The sequence below is a fragment of the Paramisgurnus dabryanus genome, chromosome 1, assembly GCF_030506205.2.
Source record: "Paramisgurnus dabryanus chromosome 1, PD_genome_1.1, whole genome shotgun sequence".
In the NCBI taxonomy this organism is placed as follows: Eukaryota; Metazoa; Chordata; class Actinopteri; order Cypriniformes; family Cobitidae; genus Paramisgurnus; species Paramisgurnus dabryanus.
The window spans coordinates 66599821-66627724 of NC_133337.1; the positions used below are offsets into that span (position 1 = coordinate 66599821).

Sequence of the window (27904 nt, forward strand, 5' to 3'; positions counted from 1 at the left end):
TTAGAAATCTAACAACCAAATCATGCTGGCCAACTGTTCTGCCGTTAATAAGTGAGTGATGAGCAGAAATAGCAGCGATATCAACTTTAATGGTGGAGGGTGACAGCCTACCGTCTAACCTATGTTGAAGATATAAAAGCACGGTGTTAATAGGGCATTCTCTGGGGTCCTCGCGTTGCGAAGAGCACCAGGTGACGAAAAGGTTCCATTTAAACGCGTAAGCCCGTCTCGTAGACGGAGCTCGTGCCGCGTCGATTGTGTTAGATACCGCTTGCGGTAAATCACCTAAACCTTGCGCGCGCTCAACGACCACACATGGAGATCCCACAGGTCGGGGCGCGGGTGCCATAATGTGCCCCCTCCTTGAGAAAGAAGGTCCTTCCTCAGGGGAATCCGCCAGGGAGGGGCTGTCGCGAGGAGCATTAACTCTGGAAACCAATTCTTGCTCGTCCAATATGGGGCGATCAGTAAAAGGCTCTCCTCGTCCTGCCTGACCTTGCACAGTGTCTGTGCGATTAAGCTCACTGGGGGGAATGCGTATTTGCGCATCCCCCGAGGCCAGCTGTGTGCCAATGCGTCCACGCCGAGGCTGCCCTCGGTTAGTGAATAAAATAGGCGACAGTGGGTATCGTCCGGCGACGCAAACAGATCTATCTGCGCACGACCGAACTTCTTCCAAATTAGCTGGACCGTCTGGGGGTGGAGCCGCCATTCGCCGGGGCGCGCAGCTCGAGAAAGCGCGTCCGCTGCTGTATTGAGCGAGCCCGGAATGTGAATGGCACGAAGGGACCTCAGATGCTTCTGACTCCAAAGGAGGAGATGACGAGCGAGATGCGACAGGTGACGGGAGCGCAAACCGCCTTGACGGTTGATATACGCAACGGTCGCAGTGTTGTCGGTGCGTACTAGTACATCCTTCCCTCGCAGCTCCGTAGCGAAGCGTACAAGTCCCAGATATACTGCCCACAACTCTCGGCAATTGATATGCCAGTGCAACTGGGGTGCTGTCCACACCCCTGAAGCTGTAAGCTCGTCGTACGTGGCACCCCAGCCCGTGTCGGACGCATCTGTGTGTACAACAGCATGCCGAGCGATCTGTCTCATGGACACACCGGACCTGAGAAACGCGGGGTCCGACCACGGGGGGAATGTTAGGCGACACGCAGGTGTAATGGTTACACGATGGATGCCGGCGCGCCACGCTCTCCTCGGGACTCGATCGTGAAGCCAACGCTGAAGCGGTCTCATATGGAGCAGCCCGAGCGGTGTCACGGCCGCTGCTGCTGCCATATGCCCCAGGAGCTTTTGAAATTGTTTCAGCGGGACCGCATTCTTCCCTCGGAATGAACCGAGGCAAGTCAGAATTGACTGGACGCGCTCTTCTGTCAAACGCGCCGATAAATCGATCGAGTCCAGTTCCATCCCGAGAAAAGAGATCCTCTGCGTGGGGCAGAGTTTGCTCTTTTCCCAGTTGACCCGAAGACCCAAACGGGCGAGATGCCGAAGCGTTAAATCTCTGTGTTCGCAAAGCGTCCGTCGAGAATGCGCTATTATAAGCCAATCGTCGAGGTAAGCCAATATGCGAACGCCGCTCTCTCTGAGGGGTTTTAACGCCGCCTCCACTACTTTCGTGAACACACGGGGAGAGAGGGATAGCCCGAACGGTAAAACTTTGTACTGGTATGCCCGTCCCTCGAATGCAAACCGGAGAAACGGTCTGTGACGAGGGAGAATGGACACATGAAAGTACGCGTCTTTCAGGTCTATAGCCGCAAACCAATCTTGGGGGCGAATTGAATTGAATATTTGCTTCGGTGTTATCATCCTGAAAGACCTCCTCTGCAGAGATTTGTTCAGAACGCGCAAATCCAAGATCGGTCGTAACCCCCCGCCCTTTTTGGGTACTATAAAATACGGGCTGTAGAAGCCCGATCTCATCTCGGTTGGAGGGACCGGCTCGATCGCGTCCTTCGCCAGCAGGACTTCGACCTCTGCACGCAGTACATGTGCATCGGACGCTTTCACCGTGGTGAAACGAATGCCCGAGAATTTGGGTGTGTGCCGGTTGAATTGTATTTCGTAACCGAGGCGGACAGTGCGTAAAACCCAACGAGACGGGCTGGGAAGCTGAAGCCAAGCCCCCAGGGACCGTACGAGGGGAATTAACGGCACTACCGGGGTACCCGCGGGGGGGCGGCGGAGCGGGACAGGTGGTACTGCCGGTACGTCTGCTGGGACAGCATAAGTATCTACAGTATGTGTGTGTGTGACACTGACCTGAGCCCGCTGAGGGTGACGGTCGTCTGGTCTCCTCAGCGGAGAGCACAGACTCCGAAGAGGGTGCTGGTGGTCCCGTCTCCTCAGCGGAGAGCTGGAACTCCTCAGAACACCCGCTGGCGATAGAGGAGAGGGAGGAAGAGCATGTGAATGCCCGCTCACATCTCTCTCGATCCTCTGAAGACCTGGAGAAGGAATAGGAATGCACTCTCTTTGTGGTTTTGTGGGTGCCGGCTGAGAAGCCGGCGGAACAGAAACAAAACGAAACCAAGGATTCTCCATCCGGCCCTCTACCGGTGGAGGGAGCGGTGCCGTCACCGTCTCCCGAAGAGTGATCCCATCCGATTCCAGGTCGCCCGTCTCAGGGCCGCTTCGATTTCCGTTTACCACGGGAAGCGGGTGGGGCGGGCGGGGCGGGCTGCCGACGGCTGTTCCCCCTCCGTGGCCTGGAAGATGTTCTAGTGGGGGGGGTGGAGGCAGCCGCCGCAGGGCGCCCTCGGCGAGGAGCAGACGGGCCCGCCGGCGCTGGAGGGCGAGATGCAGGTCGCTTGCGCCGGGGCATGATCTGGGCGATCGCCTCTGTCTGCTTCTGGGCGGCGGAGAACTGCTGGGCAAAAGACTCCACCGACTCACCGAAGAGGCCAGCCTGCGACACTGGAGCGTCCAAGAACTTGTTCTTCTCCGCATCCGACATGTCAGCCAGACATAGCCATAAGTGGCGTTCCTGGACCACCATCGTGGACATGGCACGACCAATCGCCTGCGCTGTCACCTTCGTAGCGCGAAGAGCCAGGTCAGTGGCAGCCCGGAGCTCCGAAAGGACAGGCGAGTCGTGTCCTCCCTCGTGCAGATCCCTCAAGGCTTTGGCTTGGTGAACCTGCAGCAACGCCATTGCGTGCAGGGCTGAGGCCGCCTCTCCACATGCCTGGTGGGCAGCGCCCGTTAAACCGGAGGACTGTCTGCAGGCACGAGAGGGGAGGGTTGGGCGGTCCTTCCAAGAGGGAGCGTGTGCCGGACACAGCTGCATCGCGACAGCACGCTCCACGGGAGGGATCCCCGTATAACCCTTAGCGGCTCCGCTGGTGAGGGAGGTGAGGGGGGAGGGCTGAAACGGCCGTAATCTCATGGAAAACGGCGACTTCCAGGTTCTAGTCAGCTCCTCGTGCACCTCGGGGAAGAAAGGCACCGGTGGAGAGGGTTGTGAAACCCGGGCAGCTCCAAAGAACCAATCATCCAGGCGGGACGGTTCGGGCTGAGGGGGGGGAACCCACTCTAACCCTACGGTCTCCGCCGCTCGAGCGAGCACGGCCACCATCTCTGGATCGAACTCCGGCGTCCCAACCCGACCAGAGGGAGGAAGGGCGTCGGGGTCCACGTCAGGGGGAGGAGGCCCACCCTCGGATGCTGCGGCGTCGGTGGACCCGGAGGGCGGCACGATGGATTCTAGAGACATCGTAGAACACGACGCTGAAGTCTCCATCGGCACATCAACCGGCTGTGGATGAGGAGGCTGAGAGCCTGAGGACGAATCCCCCGCTCGGCTCAGCACAGTGATGCGCAGGTCGTCTTTAGAGAGCTTCACAGCCGCACCGTCGTTCAGCACTCGCATGACGAGGGTTGTGTTTTTCCCGGAGGAAAGACAACCGTCTGCGCAAATCCACAAGGGACATGTTCTCGCAGTGAGAACACTTACCCCCAGCGAACGCTGCCTCTGCGTGCTCGATGCCCAAACACGAAAGACAACGCTCGTGACCGTCCTTCGGACCCATGTATTTGCCGCACCCAAGATCGCACGGACGAAAAGCCATCCTGAAAAGGACGCTGATGTCCGGATATACGAGAGAGTGGCTGCCTTTAACAAGGCACAAAGCTCTCTCGTATCACTCTTTTAGGGAAATTCACTCAGATGCTCAGTTGATGATGCGCACAGGGAAAGGCAACGCACACACTAAACTCAAAACAAAATAAAGATGTAGAGTCGTGGAATTAAGCGAAGCGTCCGCTGTGGTACTGCTAGTCCAACCAACTTCAGCAATCGAATCCCACCAGAGTAGAGTAGCTTCTCAGTAGCAGATACTGCCGGCTTTCGAAGCGATAAAAAGCTAATTTCCTTATTTGCACCTGCTGCTTATATACGCACCTGGCGGGGCGGCGCCAGCATTATGCAAATATCTCAATGCCAAGTTCATTGGCGTTTTAGTAGTATTCGAAGCAGATTGGTCTCTCTAAGCGAGTTCCCAATTCGTCGGTCACGACGTGACGTCGTAGTGACCGACTGAAAGGGAACCAAAGATTTTTCACAGTTCTCCATACCTGTATGCGCTAATGATGTAAATATGTTTAGTGATGTCATATCTATTAAAGTGGTTGTGTTACCTGATTCTGTTGATTGTATGGAGTTTGTGCAGACAGTTTGAGGGATGGCCACGGGACCTTCTGCAGAGCAGCCCACCACAGTGATGCCATCCAGACCTCCATTAACGCTATTAGAGCTACTGTTGGCTGTACAGTTTGCACTAGAAGCCCCTTTATCCTGACTGACCCCGCTGTCTGCGCCCACCTCCTCTCCAGCAGGGTAGTCTGTCTCACAAGCACCTGGTATAGAGACAAAGAAAAAATCTGTTACAATCTAAAGTCACTGATAAAACACCTTACATTGCATCTCTCCAGTTGTGTTAACAACTCAGCAAATAGAGTTTAAAACTTTTACCTGGCACACTGGCGATGCAAAGCACGTGAGAGTTGCAGATGAAGAAGTTCTCCAGAACGTTTCCGGGCTGGTTGGCATCAATGACTATGACCTTAGAGGTGGAGTGTGTGGAGGTGCAGATCCAGACCAGGCTGGAGAGCTCATCCTGATGCCTTAGTTCCTTCTCCTGCTCCTGAACACACATAAAAAGAAATGCTCTCAGTCATAAATTGAATGCCCAAATGCATGCATATAATCTTAGTATAAATGCATCAATACAGCTTTTTTATAAAACTAAAAAAAATAAAAATACTGCAATAAAGAATGTATTTTATATATACAATTTATAAAAATGAAAATGCAAAAATATAAACTGGTTTTGATCCAAATTTCAAGTTAAAATCACACAAAAAAAGAGGCTTGTGTCACACTTTAATGATTTTACCAACACAGACCACTAGGTGTCATCGGTTTGCTTGTTACAAATTAATATATTACTGTCACTTTTTACCTTGAGCTCCTGCTCCAGTCTATCCAGGCTGCTTTGAGAGCCTTTCTTTTTCTGCCTGGGACTGAGAGGGTCCCTCTCTCCTCCAGACACGTCTTTATAAAACACACTCGCTCCTACAATGGAGCCCCCGTCACGTGTCTTACCGCCCGACAGATTGACTCCTGCAGCACACCACAGCTATGCACACAAGGACTGATGTCAGAAACTATAACGCAGGATCTCATACCTTAAACGGTGAATAGTTCTCTTACCTTCATGGAAGCATCTGTCTCATCTAAAGGTTGGAGGTAGACGGGCACTGGCAGATTTTTTATCTTACTATCTGCTTGTGCACCACTGGCAACCTTTTAGAAGAGAATAGAGTTGCCTTAAAACACACTTTATTACCCATTAAACACAATCTAGGCAGCTATTCATTGTGACCTTTACTTTCCAACACCACATCCTAACTAGGTGCAGTACAAGCTTCCAGTGCCACTTTTCCCCACCTAAAGTAAAATAGCATGAAGCAAACTGATGTTTAAGGGTAAGGGTGTGTTTTCTGCAGCACTAGTGGTACTAAACAGTGAAACTAAAGTGTAAAAAATAGCAAACAGTCCACCAGACTCTTACTGGTTGGGCATATCAAACTAAACACTGTTGTTTTGTGTGATCCATGTTCCAGATCAGATAGTTGTAAGCGTAGGAGCCGATTCTATGGATGCTCCAGGGCTTGAACACCTACCGAAATGGCCGAGCACCCATGGAAAATATTCGATTAATTAATTATTAATTAATCCATCATGGCTGGATAGGCCAAAAAAAACAGAACAGTTGTACTGATAGCTGCTTTACTACATTGCACCTGGTTAGGTATACAGTTTTTGGTTTTGTTGTCAAGAGATGTCACCTTGTATTTTGCAGGTAAACACCATCCGTAGGCCTGCATCCTGCCATCCTCTTTCTGCACGTGAGCCTTTACCTGCCTGTACTGAGCTCTCTTCTGCTCCCTACGTGACACCACTGTCCCTACCTCAGCTCTGAACAACACACAGAGACAGATAGAGGTAAACTGATATGTAGCATAAGGCTTGAATTACTAAACGAGAGATGGGGTATAAAGTCACTCACTCTTCGTTGAGGAAATCAAAGGCCTTGGATTTGTCACTGGGCAGCTGAGCGAGTGTGCTGCTTCTCTTCTTCACCGACGGAACGACGTGCGATGTGGGCGCGTTGTACTTTAGGTTAACTGGTGCGTCTGTTTTTTTTGCCGTCGTGCTGGAGGACGAGCTGAAGAGCCTGCTGAAACTGAGGGACGGGGAGGAGGAGGAGAGAGACAACATAGAGACTCATATGCGGACATAAGCGGCAGCAGCAGTGTTAGAGCTCAAAGGTTAACAGTTATGGGGATGTGGGGTTACTTTTTCAAACATGTGCCATGCCCCTTAAAGAGCTTTGCGATACCACATTGACCAGACAGTCAATATATTTCATCAAAACCAAAGCATGCAGACCCCACATGCTGATCGTCAAACCAAAGCAAATCAATCTCTTCTACACATAACTCTTTAAAAGTAATGTATTTGAATTAATCAAAGGGTGGGTGCAACTTTTAATTTACTAGATGATCTGACCAAGGGCATTAAAATATTAACCAATTTAGTTGAATAGGTAAAATCAGAGTCGTATAATAATAGAGTTACGACACTCACATAGACGTCCGTTGTAAGAATGGAATGCGGAAGTAACAGCGTTTCATGTAGTGACCGGTAGTGACGCATAGTTCCAAACGCAGCACTGAAGCCCATTCATTTCAATGGCACCTGCTGGTAAATCGATGAAATTACCGTTTCTCTTTACATTTTCGGACATTTCATTAATATAGTCAACAGTGATATTTTATGAACTCTGCTGTAGGTAATGATTATCGTTAATAATAACTAGTAAATTTTTTATATTTTAATGAGTTGTGTATAATGTGTGAATAATATAGATTTAATGGTTTAATATTTTATTACTGGTGGCCATCTACTTTATACTTATCTTTTGTATATATTATGAGTAACACTAGGGGGCAACAGCGACAAGCTAAATGCCTTATAAGAAAGTCACACTGCTTCACAATGCTGCTATGTGTTTCATTGTGTTTGGTAAGTAATACGAGTGATGTATCCTCGAAAATCATGTATGATTATATTAACATTTAATGTGAATTTAAAATATGAATTTAGTGTGTTTCTGTTATGCTTCACTGTTACAAATAACCGCGTTGGCGATCTTTTTTGTGATTTTAATATAGTAAAAGTGTAGGTATTATGTTTTGAGCAGATTGATACCTATTTATATAACCATATTTTGCCACAAAAATAAAAGATAAACTGTGTTGCTGTAGTTGGTATAGATAACCACAGTTATATTTGGGTCACAATAAACTGTTTATCTTTATTAACTGATTTACTGTATTTCCATCACTCCCTAGTAAAAAAAACGTTATAAACACAGTAAGTATAGTGATCAATTCCCATTACAAGCTAATATTTACCTAAAATAGCTGAAAACCTATGCAAACAGATTGACAGCCCTGCTTGGTTTGGAACTGTAGAACGTTACATGAATCACGTGACCGCGCGGCGGCGAGATCAAAGCGTTTCGTAACTCTGTTATTATACGACTCTGGGTAAAATAATAGATGCACCAATATATCGGTCAATAATTGGTATCGGACGATAGAAGCAATTATTAGCGCTATCGGCCGATGATAGTTTAAAAAAACAGCCAATAGTCATGTCTTATATTTTCTGTCAATTAAAAAAGAACCGGAAAACGCAATTAATTTAAACTCTGTTTATAGAAAATGCAAAAACCATCACTAGTTTAATGTTAAATATTAATGGTAATCATATTTATGAATAACATAAAAAAATTCTTCAAAATTTTGTTAATCCAAGTTAATATAACAAACAAACTATCGGTATCAGTCTGAATAACCGGCTATTGGTATCGGTGATTTTTTTAATATCGGTGCATCTCTAGGTAAAATACATATTTATTAATATATAATGCTATGGTGATACAAATGACCATACACACCCATATATGATATTTAATTAATTTAACTATTACAATAACTCCTTTTATAAGTTACGGAACGAGCTGTTAGCTAAATGTGAACTGAAACTCAAACCACACCAGAGCTGCATAACAACTAATCGCAACTAATCATTTTCAGAATAAACGTTTTTGTTTACAATGTGTATATGTGTGTGTGTGTGTGTGTGTGTGTGTGTGTGTGTGTGTGTGTGTGTGTGTGTGTGTGTGTATGTGTGTGTTTGTGTGTGTGTGTGTGTGTGTGTGTGTGTGTGTGTGTGTGTGTGTGTGTGCGCGCATGTGTGTGTAATGTGTATAATAATTCTGTATATATATATATTAGATACACACACATGCATCTATAATTTTAATTTTACATATTCATAGTTATATATAAAATATATTTTTATATTAAATAAATATATAAATGTATATAAACATGTTAATATGATACATGCACGTGTATTTATATTTACAGAATTATTATACACAGTACACACACATATGATGTAAACAAAAACTTTTATCCTACAAACGTTAAGTTGCGATTAGCTGTTATGCAGCCCTAAACCACACCTAGTTATTAACCATCCAAAGTCTTCCACAAACATGATTAAAAGTTTTAAATGTACAAATCTTATAAAAAAACGCCCCAACATAAGCCCTCACTGTCCCATGCCCCAACACACCTCCTGCAAACACACGGGACAACAAAAACAGGGTTACAGAGAACACACAGGAGCACATAAAGAATGAATGAATGAGTTTAAAATAGATGCAAAACCTTAAATGCCCCAAATAAAAAACTCAAGTAAACTGATATGACCTGGGAATGGCATTTCCAACTAACTGAACAAACCTACATGCTGCTTGCTACTGTAAAGAGCCAAATCCATTAAAAAAGACGTGTAATGAATTCTTGAGCCTTGGACCCTCCAGTAAAGTTCAATGTAACGTAACAGTTTGGCTGCAAATTCCTGTTATGCTCCCTGTTAAAACTTTAAAGAAACACCATTCCCATGTCCAAAACCACATTTTTGGATTAAAGGATCAAACTGAGTGCAAGATTTACTGGCATTTCAAAGATTTACCTACATCCTAGAAGAAAACAAATAAAAGGGGGACATAAAATGAGAAGGGGAAAAACATTGTTTGAACGCCAGACCACAAAAACTACTTAAAAAAAAGGAAAGAAAAAAAGGGGGCTTACAACTGCCAGATACTGGATTTTTTCTTCTCCGTCAAGGCTGGATTCTCCCGTGAAGCTCTGAATGAGGGACAAAAACATATTTCGGTAATGATTAAAATGTCAAAAATATCCAAGGTTGAACATTGTGTGTAGATTATCACAAACTGAGATTGGCATTGACTGACCGTATCATCTCAGTCCACCTGACAGCCTCCTGCAGCTCCATCAGTCTCTCTTTATATTGGTTCCTCTCCATGAGCACACGAGCCATCTCCACCCGTGTAAAGCGCTTTCGCTGAGCTGTGGGTACGTCACTCTGAGGAAAGCAATATAGGAAACGTCTATCACATGTAACTTAAGCTGAATAAAATAATATATTTAAAAACAACAAAGGAATCTAGTGTGACATCTGTGTTAACTAACATACATACATATGCAAAAGACTTATGTTAAAGATTCAAGGACAAAAAGCTTTATTTTACAAGCTTAATAAAATATCCAATAAGTGTTCCACACTAACATATTGTGTAAATGACTTAATCCTAGCGATTCTCAAAAGATCTTAAGATTTTCAATACTAATTCACACTTAACCAAGACGGATTGAGCACTTACATCATCTTCCTCTTTTGCTTTCTGTTTGGCCTCCTCCATCTCAGCCCGGAATCTGATTGGGTAAAAGAAACCACATACATTTTTTATAGAAATAGGCTTAAAGAAATGACTTTTGGGCTGAGGATCATGACTAACTAACTTTCTGAGCTCCTCCTCCAGCTCCTTGTTCCTCTCTTCCAGTTTGTCTTTAGCCTGTTTCAAGACTTCCAGCTCTCCCTGAAGAACGTCTTTCTCACACACCAGCTCATCAACACGTGCTATTAGATCATTTTTCACCACATTCAGGGCATTCCTGTAACAAACACAGTGATGCATGCATCTATTAACAATATTATTACTTATGTTTCATTTTATTTGACAGTATGTGCACTAACAGTATACTTACTGAATAAAATAATTAACTTAATAGAATGTGTTTAAAATAGCTTAGGGTAAGGTTTACAGAATATGCAAAGCTAGTACTGTACATATTAATTGCAGAGTAAATACATACATAAAACACATATTTACATGTAAAATAATGTGTATAATAATTTTTATCATATTTCCACATTACAGTGTTTTCTGCAGCACTAATTGTACAGCACCACAGCAAAAGAAATGATATTTGAAATGAAATCATGTGTTCAACTCTTTAGTTATAACTTTGAATCATTCTAATAATTCACTCAGCAATTATTAAATTGAGGAAATGAACAACAAATCATTATTGTTAAATTAAATTGCATAATTGAAGTCACACATTTACAACATAACTTTTTTGTAAGCAATAAAATTTAAATAAAAAAGTCCATGATTATAAATACATAAAATATGTAAAAATAAAAAATATATACAATATATAATAATACATGTTAATCACTTAAGCAATTATTTTATAGAATCATAATTTTAACACTGTAGATGGCAGTAAAATGCTGCATATGGAGGAAACCTGAGGCCGGATTAAAAAAAAAATCACTAAGAAAATTCCTTATTTACTGGGGATTGTTTTCATTCTTAAATTCTTTAATTCAAACTCTTTCCCTGCCAGAGTTTTAAAGTTGCCAGCCAGCACCTGCATTTTTTACGGTTTTGACACAAGTTTAATGCCTTCCAGAAAATGTTCTTCTTTAAATATATAAACATACCAAATATGTCAATCGAAAGAACAGACCCTCTGCTTTCAAACAACAACAAAAAAAGTTCATCCTATTTTCATTTGTTCTCATTTTATCACCTCTCAAATATGGGTAGGTTTCTTCAAAAATAACAAATTTTGAGCAAAAAGCTGAGATTTTTGTAAAGGACTTTTATTAGAGATCAGATTCATAATGACGATCAAAAAATAGACAGAGTTTTTACTATATTGGATCAGTGGATGCTTTAGTGTTTTATAAGTTGGGTAAGAGTGCCATCTAGTGCAGGGCTGGGCATCGAGGGCCACAGTCCTGCAGAGTTTAGCTTCAACCTTAATCAAACACACCTGAATGTCATTTTCAAACAGTCCTGAAGACTTCAATTCAATTTTTCAGCTGTGTTTGATTAGGGTTGGAGCTAAACCCTGCAGGGACACTGGCCCTCAGGACCAGGAGTTGCCCACACCTGATCTAGTGGATAATAGCGTAAATATGGATTGCAATAAAAACTTGTCAATGGCAGGGAAAGAGTTAAGGTTGTTCTCAAAAAATGAAATAAATAACAATCTTTGCCATTAGGATAGCCTCACAGTTGTCTGAAATCTCAAATGGTAAGATGTTTACCTTATAATTTGATTAAAGATAATTTACCATAAACAGTTACAATTGTTTTACACATCACATTTTTATACTGCGTTTTTGAACCCCGGGTTCTAAAGAGATGAATGGACTGATAAGTGTATTGTTACCTCAAGAGTAGGGTAATATAATCAATGTCAAAGCATGTCATTTAATTCTTAAAGTCCCCTTGTGGGGAAAATCAGGTTTTTGTTGTTGTTTTGTTGTCTATGTGGTGTTTTATGCTTTCGTGCAAATTCATCATTCAACACGATTGCTAAGTATTTTCTTCATAAAATTGGGGACGGTCTTATTCCCGCAGTTTAAAATCACCTTGGTTTTCAACTTCACAAACATCTAACCAATCACATCAACAGTTGAACGAATGAATCAGTAGTTCGAGCAAAGATATTATGTATGGATGCTGCATAGACTCGGCAATGATTGCAGCACAGCTGCTTCAGCTCTGTGCTGTAACCTGTTAACATCAGTGCTAAACAAATGAATGCTGCAAACGCGCAGTTCACATATGCATTGTATAAAACTGGCTTAGCAGTTATGTGTCTAAAACTGATGAATGTAGCATCTATTTACATATATATCTATGGTCCAAGGTGGTGCAATTGAGTAGAAGTGGGGAAGAATTTGCATATTCATAGATCTGCGTATACTAAATGAGGCAAGGGTGTAGAGTTAAATTTAAGCCGCTTTAAAGCATGAAGAAATTTCTATGACCGGTAAATCTTTTATATATGCTAGTATGATGCTCAAATATGCGTTGATGTAAAACTGATACATTTTTTGACTACAGGGAGACTTTAAAAGTTAATATTAAACTTAAGAAATGTTCGAGAATTCCACTTCTTTAACATTCTTACAAACTACTTATAATTTATCTTAGGAAAGTTTGTAATGTTGGTCTTAAAGGGCCCCTAACCTAGGTGTTTCAGCAATATTAAAATAGTCTCTGGTATCCCCAGAATGTGTCTGTAGTTTCAGCTCAAAATACAGCACAGATCTTTCATTATATGACGTTGAACATGGCCATTTGTGGTTGCAATGAAAAATGTGCTGTTTTTGTGTGTGTTTCTTTAAATGCAAATGCATTTTCTAGGTTAGGGGGGCTTTAAGAATGTTTTAATTAATCTGGCCCCAGGACTGTTTTGCAAGTAGTGCTTTTCAGCATGCATGACACAAGTAATACTGCACCATGACTTACTTTGTCTCCAGTAGCTGAGTGTTTTCATGGATAAGGTGTTCAACTTCACGACCCATCCCTACAACACAAATACATATTGTACACAGATACTTATGCAGACCTCTGTAGACCCCCAAAAATGCTGCCATCACCATTTCTAAGACAAAATACTTAAAAGAACACACACACCAAAATATAAAAGCAGGAAATGACTCTTACCAAAAAAATTAAGATCTAAAATTGCCATGCAAACCAAAGAATAAAGAAAAGATTACTAAGTTACACAATAACAAGATTAACAAATAAGGAATGAAAATAAAACACAGCATATTTATTATAAGACAATGAGAGGATAAAATGAGAAACAGTGGAAACATACACACCAGAGTACTCGTCTGGAGGAAACAAAAGACCACAAATGACACATGGAGGAAAAACAGCATGATTAGACAGACTGGACTTTGAATGTTAGTGAAGAGTGATGGTAACAGTGAAGACATTCATTCAACAACAAAAGATGCATGCTTAACAGTTAACATGCAAATATAAACAGTCACTAGTGATGCCTTAAGGTTAGTGCAATGGGAACAAATACTACACCAACCAACTAGCGCATCATACAATGACTGATAAAACAAAAGTATCATGGCAACCAATGGGGTCAGCTAAATAACCGCCCACAGTTGGCATTTTCAGTGATGTTTAAATGCTTTGGTGGACATGGGGCCTTATAAACACCATTAAACTATGGATGGAAAATGCATTCATTGATTTCTTACTCACTACACAGACACCAATCCACCGTTGAACTAGACAAAAACATTAAATGCCACTGATGCTACACAGCATATAATAAACAATGGCCCAACCAACTTGTCAATTACTTTTTTGAAAGACTGTTTGAAATAATTTGTTGTGCAAATCCCAGTTAACAGTAGTTCACCATAATGGCAGAAAACATGTTGCCCATCTGAGCCCTGGCTAATTGAAACTTACCCAGCAGATCAGCACCTTCATCCACATCTCCTATGAGATCATTTCCTGCCGAGGAGAGCTCTTCAAACAGAGAGTCAGTGTTACGGTCAAAGGCCATGTTTTCTATTCCTTTAGTAGGAGTGCTGGAGAGAGGGAGACAGATGTGAACAACATAAAGAGAGAAAAGTATACTGCTATTAACTTCTAGATGAAATACACAGTGAGTGGTTTTGGTATGGAGCTGCTTCTTATCTTTAAACTTTGATGGTAAACAAATGAAAGCTGCTATTGACCTGTTGTAATGGGTCAATTTGATAACAAAAACTGTATACGCATGATTGAATCAGGGTGGAGTACCTGGACCCTTTGCATCCACTAAGGTCCATGTCCAGTTCTGGTGTGGACTCTATGATCGCCTGCACCTCTGATCTCTCTGCACTCTCGCTTTGACCTGAGACAGAAAATGTATGTATCAGTAAAACGTGCATCAAATGATACACATGTGCCAATAGAGAGCATTTTAGTTCAAGAAAAGTGTTTGAAAATACTTTATTTTTAAAGGGCACCTATTATGCCAAATCCTAATGTGTGTTTAAAAATAAATGTGTGTGAACACAACCACCGTACAATAAAAAAAACTGAACCATTTTTAATCCCTATTAAACAGTCGAAAAAGCAGTCTCATTAGACATGCTGTTTCGATTCTCTTGTTAATGTGACATCACACTGACAAAGCCCCGCCCACAGTCTGCAATGTCTAATGGCTTATTGATCTGATATTGACTCATCATGAGATTGCTTTTGTGCAGCCAACACATCTCCATCTTCTCATCTTGGCTTTACCATGCAAACAGCTACCTTGGTTCTTTCCATTGTGTTTAGTGTATGATGATGTGATCTAACTCCTGTCTCCCGTCAGATTAAAGTGACTTCCTCCTCACGCTAAAGCGGTCGGGATTGTGTGACGTAAGATCCAGGTAGGCGTATTGAGAGCAGGGTATACAGAAGCGCTGCCACGCTATTGGTCTGACAGTCCAAACCAGTCTTGATTTTGGCCTCACAGCTGGAGGTTGGAGGTTATTGGTTTGAAGCCCTTTCTAGCAATGGCCTGGCAAAAGCGGCTATTGAGTGGGAAACACTGTCTACAAATACACCTGTGTGACTTTGGTCCAGGGTCACAAATATACACAATTTATCTCTACTGTGACAGCAGGACTCACCTGTAGACGCCGTCTGTTTTGTCAAAGCATCCTGTGATCTGATGTTTTTACTGCTATCTGGCTTAGCGCTGCTTGAATCCAGGTTTCTGTTCAAACCCTCTGCCTCCTCCGTCTGGGGCGTGCCCACTGATGCCATGGCAATATCTGATGTTGATGTGGACATGACTGTGGTGGATTTGGAACCTCCCATACTGGCATCAGAAAGTTCATCCTGAAAACAAATTCAGGTGGCAGAAAATAAAACAAAAGTGACAAACTTCACACCATCATATATTAACATTTGTTTTTGAATTCTCAGCAAGAGAACATGTGTGCCAACTTAGACTAAGCACAGTCCAGATTAATCATGAAGACTAACACAATGGTTTAAGTACAAAAAGCCAACACTCGTGCTCTGCACACCATGCTTTTAAACCTTGCTCCTAGACTATAGGCTGGAAAATTATATTGTGAGCAGATTCATTTGTAATAATCTGATGTTGGGTTTTTAGTATCAAAAAAAAAAAAAAAAAAAAACACTAAAGAGTTACCATGCATATAACAGAAAAGCAATCCTCTCTCACACAAATGATCCTTAACAATGTGTTACTATGCAGATGTTTAAATATGGTATAAACATTTAACAAGTCCGTCAAAATCTAAAAATCAGAAAATTTTTATTGATTAGACGAAGGTTATATTTGAATAAACTAAAAACAAACCAAAAACAATGATAAAGCACATGATTAAGATCTAATGCTCTAATAACAACTTTGAGAAATAATCCAGGTCATTTTTTTACTTAATCTTGAAGTGTGTAATATCAGCAAACTATGACGACTTCCAAACATTTTCCCCATAGTACATTAAAACAAAAACAGGTAGTCTCATCTCAAATACACACATGTTGTTATGCGTGCCCCACTCAAGCTGCTGCAATGAACAGACACTTCATCTTTAAATTAAAATGACCTGGAATATTATTTAAAATATAGCATAAGCGACAATGCACATAAACAAAATCAACCACACACATGCTGACTGCAACCAAGACCACGACTTCCAATGCTTTTTGGAATATTAACTATTGTAAATATTTGTGGTTGCATGCAGCAGTTTGTGAACTATGAGTTATAAGCACTTCTAATATCAACACAAAATGGTGAGGCGTGGTGACAAGCCGACTGAAGACACTACACTTTGCGCTTGCCATGGCAGACTAACGGAGAGGGCTACCTGACTGGTGTTGGTCCATGGGGTTTCCAAATTCTCGTGTGAACTCTTACCTTGCCCTCTCCTGAGGGACTTCCCTTCCTCTAGCTGCCCAGAAAGAAATGTACAGTCAGCAACATGCAAGCAGCACAGCACTGCCCCCTTTCTTCTGTATTTATAATGCACCCAGCTTCTACAGATGGTTCTTGGGCACTGCTTTGTAATTTTATTAAAAAAAAAAATCACACCAGTCTTTACAATAACACAAACGTATAATGTCAAATTCAGATTAAAGTGTAACTACAAAATACAAATATGCAGCATGGATTGGTTTAGCAAGTCTTTTAGAATTTAAATTTAATCTGATCTATGAGATTATATAATAGTTGTTAAGACATTTTTAATGTGTAATTGTGTATTGTGTATTTGTTCTTACTGTGAACTCCAGTCAACCTTCTATAGAAGTCACACTAAAGCAGCCAAGCAGTTAAAGTCAAACCTAATTGTAACGCTTTATACTTTTTTTGTATTTTCCTCTGCAATTTAAACGTTTTTGATATGTTCGCCATATGTATCAGTGATTTTATCCATGCATTGTGCATCTTTCTGTTCTAACATTAAATCATATTCATAATAAAAATCGTAACATCGGTTTTCGTCTGCTAAAGGGGTATACCATTTGGTGTATTATTGTGATGCTAGTTTAAATCTAGTAAATGGCCAAACAACTGCAATATATTTGTGTAGCACATCTCTAAGGCAGTTGCCCTTAAGCTCTCTGAAATATAATCTGATGTTTTATTAATGTGACTTTCCAAACAGCCCCTGGTGAATCTCATTAAACCCCTTATTCAAAATCTGTTTGTTATGTAAGATAAACTCATTCATAGGAAGAGCTGCTGTCACCTTGCATGAAAAAAATGGATTAAGCTTTCACAAAGAACTGTAAACAGAACAAAGACCAAACTTCAAAGCAGTCTGTACTTTACTGTGTCACCCTGACATATGCACACAACACAGACACAAAACCCTGTTTGCAAGATGCTCCCATACTCTCTCTGGTTGCCATGACAGTGTTTGCCCACCATTGCTTAGTGTGGCCGTTCTGAGCCATTTAACCTGAGGAGAGGCTGACATCAAGTCATGGCCTAGTTTCCTCATCTCTGTCAGAGGGCTGCTGAAGCAACGCTTAGCACATAATGGAGTCTAGAGGATGATATGGAAAGATCTGCAGAGTCACACAGCACACAAAAGCCACTCTGTATCACCCCATGGGAAATGTGATGAAGCCTTTGTGCTACTGGGAACATGATGACTCATTACTGACTCTAAAGGGGTCATATAATAACACATGCAATTTTATTTTTCTTTCAAAGTAAGACTGCAGGCAGACTGTACATCTTAAAATTATTTCTTCTTCTTACGTTCAAAACTTCCACTTTTAAAGTGAGTTTTTTTGACACCAGACTGCAAAAATAAGTTCAGGCAAGACTTTCAGCAAATTTCTGCTATTCAGAAACTATTGCAAGTATACAAGTGCATTACATTTAAAAACTTACTTTGGTGGTGATTCAGGATAATCAAATACTTTCCCCAAGAACGGGTTGAATGAATGATCTCTGCATGCATTTGACGTTAGTACCAAACTTTCAAGAACCTATATTATTATTAAATGCGTACAGCAAGTGGTAGAGCATTGTGAGAGCAGCGCAAAAGGTCATGGTTTCGGACCCAGTGAAAACAAATTGATAAACAATGTATAACTTGTAAATCATTTTGCAATCGTAAGCATCTGCCAAATGCATACATATAAAATATAAAAGTACTAAAAAAAGTTATAAGGTTAATTGCGGCCTATTCAATTGAGTTTGTACTTATCCATCCAGACGCAAAATTGCCTATTATGCTTTGCTCATCCATGTAAGCAAGCTGCTTAACTCGCCAGATAACTCGTCAATTAAGAAGAAACATTTGCCTTCCTGATGAGTTTTCATGGTAATCTGTAATACCGTGATTGCAGATCTGTTCTTTCGTTTGATATATTTGTATGTTTATATATTTTTAGAAGAACATTTTTCTGGATTCTCTTTTGTAAAAATCACAAAAAAATGCTAGTGGGCAACTTTTCAAAAAAAGGATGGCGTGGAATAAGTTAAAGAGCACATATTTCATTGCTAAAACAACGTGTATTTGGTATAATACAATGTGTTCACGTGGTTTACAGTTCAAATAACACATTATTCTCCACATACCATACATTTTTGTTGCTCCAGATATCACTGCCTTCCTCAAACAGTCTGATTTGGTACAAGTTACCCCCTTTGGGCAGCTTACCAGTATGCAATGATTGGCCTGAATACTTCTGACTTCAGCTGGAAATGTGACGCTCCTTACCATGTTTTGAAGATTAGCTCAAAATGCAATACTGACAAAAGTTAATATCATCTTTACTACCTTATCAATACGAGCCTGATCCAGAAAATGCAGATGACCAAACTGATCGATCAACTTTGCCAGCGCGGCTTGATCAGGACGTAACAGATTGGTAAGGTAAGGAAACAAAAACATTAAACCATGTCTACATTTGTGATCGTAGGAAACTAAAAACAACAAGAGCTACTCTGTACTGCTAAAAACTCGTGTTTGAGTCATGGTTTAGTCAGTAGTAAATTCTTTAAATATGAATACGTAGATTACTTACAGGCTGCGAGTTAGAAGCGGGCTGAATTATGATAATGACCGTCGTGTCCAAGTTAACAGGCCCAGAAAGTAAACTGTTGCCTAAAATCCATATGTTTGTTGTAGTCCAAGAATAGAGATTTACATTGGAAATGTTTACTTTGGGATTTGTAGATTTGCATATTGTTAACATGTAACACACTCTTACTAAAGGAAATCATGAATCGGATAATTGGTGCTCTTTAAGACGGTTTACAGCTTTAAATGCATTACCAAGTGATCTGGGGCTTCATTTATAAAACTGTGCGTAGAATCCTTACTAAAAGTCTACGTACGCATAAAAGCCAAAAATAGCGTACACAAAAAAATATTCAGATTTATAAAACCATGCGTACGAATTAGCAAGCAATACTCCTTTTATAAATCACAGATCACCTGAAAATGTGCGTACATGAATCTGCCTCACATCCCGCCCTATGTCACGCCCATTTTTAACCATAAATAGTCAATGCAAATCACCTCCTGAATGCTGATCCTCATATTAATGAGACTGGCATCCAATTGTTAGTTCGTAAGCTAAATGCGCCCAGCCAATAAACACAGGCCATTTCGTAATCCTCCAGCATTGCAATTACGCAGCATTACAGGGATCACCGCAGCATTTATATATTTTTACAGCAACTATATACTGTAACACCTTGCCAAAAATCACAGCATAAATGAGAGGTATCACTAAAATAAAATAAATGTGTTTTCTGCTCATTTTGTGCACGCGTCTGATATATGCGTACTGTTCTCCAGCAGCACGAGCATTCTCCTCTGCTATACAAAAAGCAGACATATAAAAAATGAATCATTTAAATTTAAAAACATAAATATTAATTTCCTTTTACCTAACAGACCTGCATTAACTTTTTATTTTAACGATAATATAGAGAGAAACGATTGTCCGGGAGCTTGATGGCTGTATTTCCACACTTTGACATTTGATGATAAAAATGCACATTAATTAAGGATAATTTTTGGTTATTTACACTGTGTACTGCAGTTATCTAATGGATATTTGATGCTATCCATCTGTCGGTTCATATCGCGCTCCCGTAGTGGACAACGTGACCTTGAGACAGCGATGATTAAATATTTCAAATGATTTTTGATTTAAGATTGAATTTTACAAAATGTATGAAACAATTATTACTCAGTACAAATAACACTGCTGGATTTTATCATCATGATAATGTAGATCTAACGTATGATAGTGAAATGAAATGTGTGTGTGTTATCAATACTTTTAATCGTTCTTGTCATATTTACTTTCTTTAATCTGATTTCAGTTCACTTTCTCGCCATCTGTGTTGCCAATTCCCATTAATTGTCTCCAGAATTTGCGTACGTATGGGTATAAGTTTGCTTACAGGTGCGCACACATTCTGCCGTCAAGTTTTTCTTTATAGATCACAACCTTTGCGTGGGAAGTGGCGTACGCACATTTTTTGCCCCGTTTTGTGTGTACGCACGCTTTATAAATGAGGCCCCTGGACAGTTCTGAAATGGAGGTTGTAATCCGTTTAATTTTACTTCAAAATCTAATGTCAACAAGCAATGACAACATTAGTTTGCAATGGCACCACGAGCGCGAGGGTATATAAAAGAGACCACAAAGAAGCTCTGTCTGTTCCTCAGCCAAAGTTACCCAGCGCCACCTCCTGATGATGAGAAATTTTCACACCCCTCTATTTATGACTTTATATGCAAAGAGGGAGTGATTGTGATGATTATTATTACAGTTTATTACAGTTTCTGGTGCATAACCACCACCACCTACTAAACTGGTGTATCGCTTAACTGACGTCCAGTCTAATAAATGGCAGTAATGCTCAGAAGCCATCTGTGAATTACCAAGGACCATGGTTTCAACTAAAAATCTACTGAAGAAAAATGTCACAATCTTCTTGGAGGGCCTGAAGGTGAATAATTCAACAGCAAATGTTTATTTTAAAGTAAACAAAAAGTGCTCTAGAAGGTCTGTGGTTTTTATCATTTACATGACCAACACTCACTTTTGGCTCCAGCACTGTAAAAAATGTTCCTTACTACCTTAATTTTGAGCTGAAATCTGATCTCCATCCTCCCTAAACGTCTGCCTGTATCAGGTACACTCACAGACAGGCTTCAAGGTCAGTTATACTGTCCTAGAGGCGAGTCTCACTGCAGACAAAATCACTGCAGGTCTTGCAAAGGCACACAACAACAAAAGATTTACACAACAGTGACACAAACAGAAAAGTTTTTCCTTCATGCTTTGATTTTTACTTTTTTAAATCACAAACATATTTCAATGCTGATAAAAAGATCCAAGTTTAGATGGATCCACGACGACGACTATTTTTACTGTATAATATGTGCCAGGCCAGTAGATGGAGATTCTTCTACAAAGTGATAAATACAAACAATCAAGATCAGTTTGGTTTAGACGGTTAATGAGTTAAATTTATTACTACAATTAACCCTAGACTGTATAGCACCAACATTTTGTAAACTTTGTTGGAGAAGTGTTATACGCCATCATTGTTGTTTTGGTTACTTGTGTGCATGCCTAAATTAACACATGCGCATGACGTCACCGTTATCACAGATTCACGTTTACAAAGTTTACGCGGGGATTACAAGGCTTTATTATCAAAAACCTGCACTTTGAAACCCGCCTTCAAAAGTCTGCATTTTCAAGCCCCAAAATGCTGTTGTCGTGTAAATGAAAAGGCAAACTGCAAAAAAAACGTTCCTGTTTATGTTTGAAAACAATCCCTTAAATACCGCAGCTCTGCAGTCTCACTGTGAACTCACAGATATTCATAGCCAGTTAGGAAGCACCCGAGCAGGACGGTTGGTTTCTCTTGAGTCTTGAGATCAGAGGTTTGAGAACATGGTAGAAAGAGGCTGACAGCAAATGATTACTGCGTTGGCATGAATATGCATGAAGGGGCCTAATGGCGTGAGTCTCTGTGTGAAACAGAAGGTTCCAGAACTTTGTAAAGTCTTCTCTACATTACAGAACTGACCCAAGAACAGCAACTGCCTGTTTGTTTGGCTCTTTGCCCTAGCCTAGTGGACCTCTGTTTAAGCATGCAAGACAAAAGATACAGCCTTCCTCTAAAAGAGCTTCCTCCCTGCTGGCAGTGCTTCTTTAACACACGTTCTGACCCGGATCCATTCAGACAGGGAAAGCTCTCCTAATAAAAAGTATCCATGTCGTCATCGCCTTTATTCCCCCAAACCTATGTTCTTATGCAAGGAAATCGGGGAACAGCCTGCATCAAAATTGTTTAAACAGCTTTATGTTTATAAATAACACCAAATACTTTTAATAATAAAAAAAAAAAAATGTAAGGAACAATTGAATATTGGTGCATGTCATTATCACCTTGAGGCTGGTGTTGGAGCGCGGGTGGCTGAGATTGTTGTATCTACACGTGTCTGTCCCTGGAGTATCCACAGCTTCTCTACGCACATCGGGGGTCATCACATCACTTCCTGGTAATGAAAAAATCCCCAGAGAGACAGGACGGTCCTTCCTGGGAGCACACAGAAGCATTAAGGAAAAACATTACGGATTGTACATAATCTAAATAGTTTACAATAGTTCTACATTTTGTTTTTGTTGTTGGAAGGTTGTATGAAGACCAGCGTGGTTGCTAAGAGATACTAAACTCTCTGTAAAGTCAATCTTGACAATTGTTTCTAAACACACTGCTGAATCACGCCAAAAATACTGTAACGATCTTACTCTGTAATTCAGTACTACATTTTTATACAGTTTTTCATCATTTATGTTTTCAGGATTATTTGGGCAGGGTTAAAACGGTGACTCAATGACGCACTCGGGCCACCATGCATCGCCCCGTCCCAAACACAATCACGTGCATCCATTCTGGTTGAAGCTGTATTTGAAAGTTGTGAGAGACGGCAGCTTTCCCGGTAGTGGGCGTGGTTTCAGAGCTGACAGCGTTGTCTTAAAAGCAGAGAATCCAGACTATTTTTTCCAAGATTTTAATAAATTTTTAATTTACTTTGCATTTTCCATCGTTCCAATTTGGTCCAATTTTGTCTGTGCTATGACAAACTCAGAACACATTTAATATCTGATTTTACAGGGGCTTTAATGATTGGCCCTAACCAAAACTTCCCAACTTGCTAACAGTAATTAAGTAATTTTAAATGTATTGTGAGTATAACATTATGATCCCTAAATATCTATACTATAGACGGTTTCATCGGACGCACGTGATACACGTCTGGATCCGAACTTTACTTCCGGTTTCGTTTTTTTAATGGTCTGACTAGTTGCTAAACTGATCTCTTGAACAAATGCCTCCTCGAAAATAACAAATATTTTGATTTCCTAGCTAATCTATGTGTTGTTGGTTTTTTTGCTTGTTATATAAATAAACTACGTTTAAAGAACTTTGTTGTTATTTATTCTTAGCGGAGTTTACCGGAAGTTACGTGCGGACCGCGACAGCCGCTTGTTTATGTTGTTACTGCTGAAACGGTCTATAGTGTCATTTTCTGTGCATGTCTGTGGGATTTTTTTGGCCATGTTTTCCCTGCCATACTAAAAAAAATACTAAAAAGTGTTTTTGGCAGAAGTATAAACAATAAAATTTGAGCATGCCTTAGCAAGCACCTCTCTTATAGTTCCCCCTGTCTGGTTGTCATAGCACTGCAGTAGTTTCATTCAGAGCCCTGAACCTGCTGACTGCACATTCTGTACAAAGTGACCAAATCTGCTCTATTCAGGAAAATGCTTACTTTTGTAAACACAGCTTGGAAAACAAGAACTGAATTTTTGAAAGTAAAATAAAATATAAAGAGAGTGCATATAAAAGTTAAAGAAATCAATGTCAATGTCAATCAAAAGTCATTCTGTTAGTGCACAGCAGTGACATGAATGTTAGGTCAGCATGATACACTGAAGCATGAAGTTTTAAGACTAGTTAATAATCCTATATATTTTTCATGACATTGTGTGTACTATACATTTCTATCAGGTCCATCATCTCTCTGACGTTTACACCCTTGCTTAAAAATAAAGGCACTATACACTCTAAAATGGCTGGGTTGTTTTAACCCATGATGGGTAAATATTGGACAGAACACATGCTGGGTTTAAAATGACCCAATGTTGGGTTGTTGTTACGCAACCATGAGTTAAAATAACCCAGCAGTGTGTTCTGTCCAATATTTACCCAGCATGAGTTAAAAACAACCCAGTCATTTTAGAGTGTACCATTTTACCTTTAGAGGCATATACACCAATGCATTTAAACGCAGTTGAAATGCCAGGGGAACGCCACCTGTGGACGCTTGCCAGGGTTTGGTAAGTGCTTTGGTTGCTATGATACTTCTGTTTAGTTTAACAGTCGTTGTACAATGCGCTGGTTGGTTGTTGTGGTATTTGTCCCTCCACTTCTCCACTGTGATTGGACAGCTGAGTGAAAAGTGACATTGACAAGCTAAGCGTTTTATCCAAAGTAAGGGGGAGTGCACACCAAAGCTTTTACGCCTGTGGCCAGTGTATATTTTCAATTGTTTCCAATGGAAGCATGATATTTTTCAAAAAAGCCAGCAGCTAGCGTTTTTTTCCTGCGCTGAAAGCCGGCGCTCAGTGGTCGAAAAATATTCAACTTTAGGTGAAAAGCTCAGATCGTCAATGTCAGTTTTCACACGGCCGTCCAATCACAGTGGAGGAGGGGTGGACAAACATCACAACAACCAACCAGCGCATCATACAATGACTGATAAACAAAGCAGAAAATATTGAAAGTAAACAAAGCGCTCAGCTGAAGAAAGCTGGCAGTCGGCATCCGCAGGGCATTTCAGCTACGTTAAAAAGTTTTGGTGTGCATGCCCCCCTAACTTTTTTAAACTCTAGGTGCTCAGCACTGGGCATGAAAAAAACGGGGAAAATGGCAGCTGTTGCATTTTTGAAAAGCAGGGCGCTTCCATTGTAAACAATTGAAAACATAATCTTGTCATAGGCGTAAACGCCTAGTTGTACACACCCCCTTAAAGGTGCCATTTTTCATGATCCCATTTTTCAAACTTTAGTTAGTAGGTAATGTTGCTGTTAGAGCATAAATAATATCTGCAAAATTATAAAGCTCAAAGTTCAATGCCAAGCGGAGAAGAGGAAGAGTTACGTTAGTAAAGTGTTTTTGTTGCCATGTCATCGAGACGCTGTTTTTTTATCCCAGAATCAAATCTCCTTTGTTTGGCCTTTGTTGATAACAGCTTCCTCAATATGGCATGACCTTTCCGGACAACATGTGTATTAAAGGCTCCTTTAAAAGGGACTTTTATTTTGAAACCGGAGCCGCAGCTGTTCTGCCGATCGTGAACAGTGTAGTTAGTTGAGCTGCCGCTGTCTGTGGTGTCTGTGTGAACTGTGTGAGCTGTCATCTAAATGATGTGAACAACTGTTTGTTGATGGTGATTGCTGCAGATGTAACATCAAGATGTTAGTCACTGACCTCAAAGTAAGCCTTTTGTGATTTGTATTTTGTGTTATTACCGATATGAACAGCTGTACATGTATCTGTAAAATGCTGTATAATACAGACATGCCCAGACTTGCCCTGAAGTAATCTTTCTGTTATATTAAGATTGTTAATATAATTTTCTTATGATTATTTGTTCTGTATTGAGCTGCAGATCAGTATTACGGGTTTCTGATGATAATTAATGATGCAAGATTTGCGTGTTTGAGAATTGTTAACGAGTGAGATTTACGTTGCTTTTGTGTAAATGCTTCGTCTTTATTCAATCCATATATGGGCATTGCATAGTAATGACAGGATTGTTAATGAAAGTTTACTGATAAATACCTCGTTTTGTTTATGTAATTTCCTTGTTTAATAGAGATATCACTGATGTAAATGATAAATGCAAATTATTTATGTAACAGTGAATATTCGTAATGGTATATAAACATATATATATTTTAGTTTATTCATTATCTTTATTGTTTATTATTTTTCAGACTATGTTCATCTTTGAATATGCATCTGTGGTCCATCCTTTTACCATCAATACAAACTGTTGAACTGAACTCCTGTCTCCTCATTATTAGTGCTCTGACCGGCACTCAGGAGGGTTTACTCGTCCGATACAGAATCAGAACCTAATAGTCGTAAAGCCTTCCTAACAAAATTTGGTCCTTCGAGCCGGATCGAGTATTGCCTTCTGACATAATGGAATCTGATGAGGAGATTATTGGAGGAGCTCGCCCAAAACGCCATACTCGTCCTCCAGCCTACCTACAGCAGTATGATGTGCAATATACCCGAGGCAGACATATCGCTGAGGATGATGTCCGACAGACTTGGGAGGCACCTGTCCACCGGACTCCTCCCCCATCCTTCCAACCTTATGCCACCTCCCTTGGTGATGCCAGGGTCTGTTCCAAAGACTCACCGATCCTGTCCTTGGGTAATAAGCCTCCACAACATCCTGAAATACCTCAACCATCCTTCGCTTTAACTCGAACGGCTGATATCACTACCTCTTCACAAGACAGTGAGCTACAGCGCCTGCGTTGTGAGCGTGTACAACTAATGCAGACCCACCAGTCATTTCAGGCAGACTTACTGGAGCTGAGAGAAGTCCGTGCAGAAGTCAGAGAATTAGTTCAGGTGGCTCAGTCTCTTCGCGCCGACTTCAAACAAGCCATATGCCAGATTCCCTCGCCTACAAAGCCCATGGCGTCAAACGTATACTGGCCCTCTATGAAGCCGCATGAATCCACAACCTTAGCAGAGGACGGACACTTCACTGAGTTTCCGCCACCTCCATGGCCTGAACCTAATGACGACCTTAGGGCACAGATGGGCTACCTCACGCTGTCTGAAATGGGTGAAACTAGCTACCAATCAGTGGTTCCAGGGCCTGGGAAGTATTCCTTTGCTTACTCAGCTACACCAGCGCCACCGTATCAGTCTCATTCCCCTAACACTTTTGGACTTCCTCCTCCTCCTACCCCTAAGGAGCTCCAAGAGTTATTAACACCTGCCACCATGCCCTTACCTTCCCATCACAGCGATAAGCAGAGAGTCAGCTCAGTGCCAGCGTTCATGCATCCTCAAGCTTTGGCATCAGCGGCTAAGACCAACCAACGCCCTGTACCTCCTTACTCTGGTTCTGAATATGTGTACCGGGGACCTACCCCAACGATTCCCAAGTTTAGTCGTTCTGATCCGGGTGAGTTTGCTCGACTTAGGATAGCTTTGGATAATCTTCTTCCCCCTGATGGCACTGAACTTTTCAAATATCAGATCTTAGTGGATCACCTTAAGCTTGACGAAGCCAAAATGATAGCGGATGCTTATCTGAACTCACATACACCGTTCACTGATACAATGGCTGCGCTTCATGAGAAATACGGTCAACCACATCAGTTAGCTTTGAGGAGGATCGCTTCTGTGCTCGAAAGTCCTGACATAAAGCGAGGTGATGTCTCCGCCTTTCAACGATTTGCTCTTCAGGTGCAGTCACTCGTGGGTC

The 27904-nt window shown here is 41.2% G+C and overlaps 1 protein-coding gene across 4 annotated transcripts in view; it reads right to left on the minus strand.

Moving 5' to 3' along the window:
• spag9b (sperm associated antigen 9b) overlaps positions 1-27904 on the minus strand; it is a 69455-nt gene that overhangs the window by 9959 nt on the left and 31592 nt on the right. For 2 of the 4 annotated variants that reach the window (XM_065253510.2, XM_065253512.2), the window contains 15 exons: positions 22767-22917; positions 15476-15686; positions 14613-14706; positions 14277-14398; positions 13302-13359; positions 10486-10638; positions 10347-10398; positions 9918-10048; positions 9754-9810; positions 6588-6764; positions 6367-6496; positions 5729-5821; positions 5478-5654; positions 4988-5159; positions 4654-4872 (listed from right to left, as the gene is read on the minus strand). In XM_065253510.2, the coding sequence (XP_065109582.1) occupies positions 4654-4872; positions 4988-5159; positions 5478-5654; positions 5729-5821; positions 6367-6496; positions 6588-6764; positions 9754-9810; positions 9918-10048; positions 10347-10398; positions 10486-10638; positions 13302-13359; positions 14277-14398; positions 14613-14706; positions 15476-15686; positions 22767-22917 (1997 nt within the window). Of the gene's footprint in view, positions 1-4653; positions 4873-4987; positions 5160-5477; positions 5655-5728; positions 5822-6366; positions 6497-6587; positions 6767-9752; positions 9811-9917; positions 10049-10346; positions 10399-10485; positions 10639-13301; positions 13360-14276; positions 14399-14612; positions 14707-15475; positions 15687-16690; positions 16775-22766; positions 22918-27904 lie in introns of all 4 variants that reach the window. The other 2 variants (XM_065253508.2, XM_065253511.2) reach the window with 2 other exon arrangements.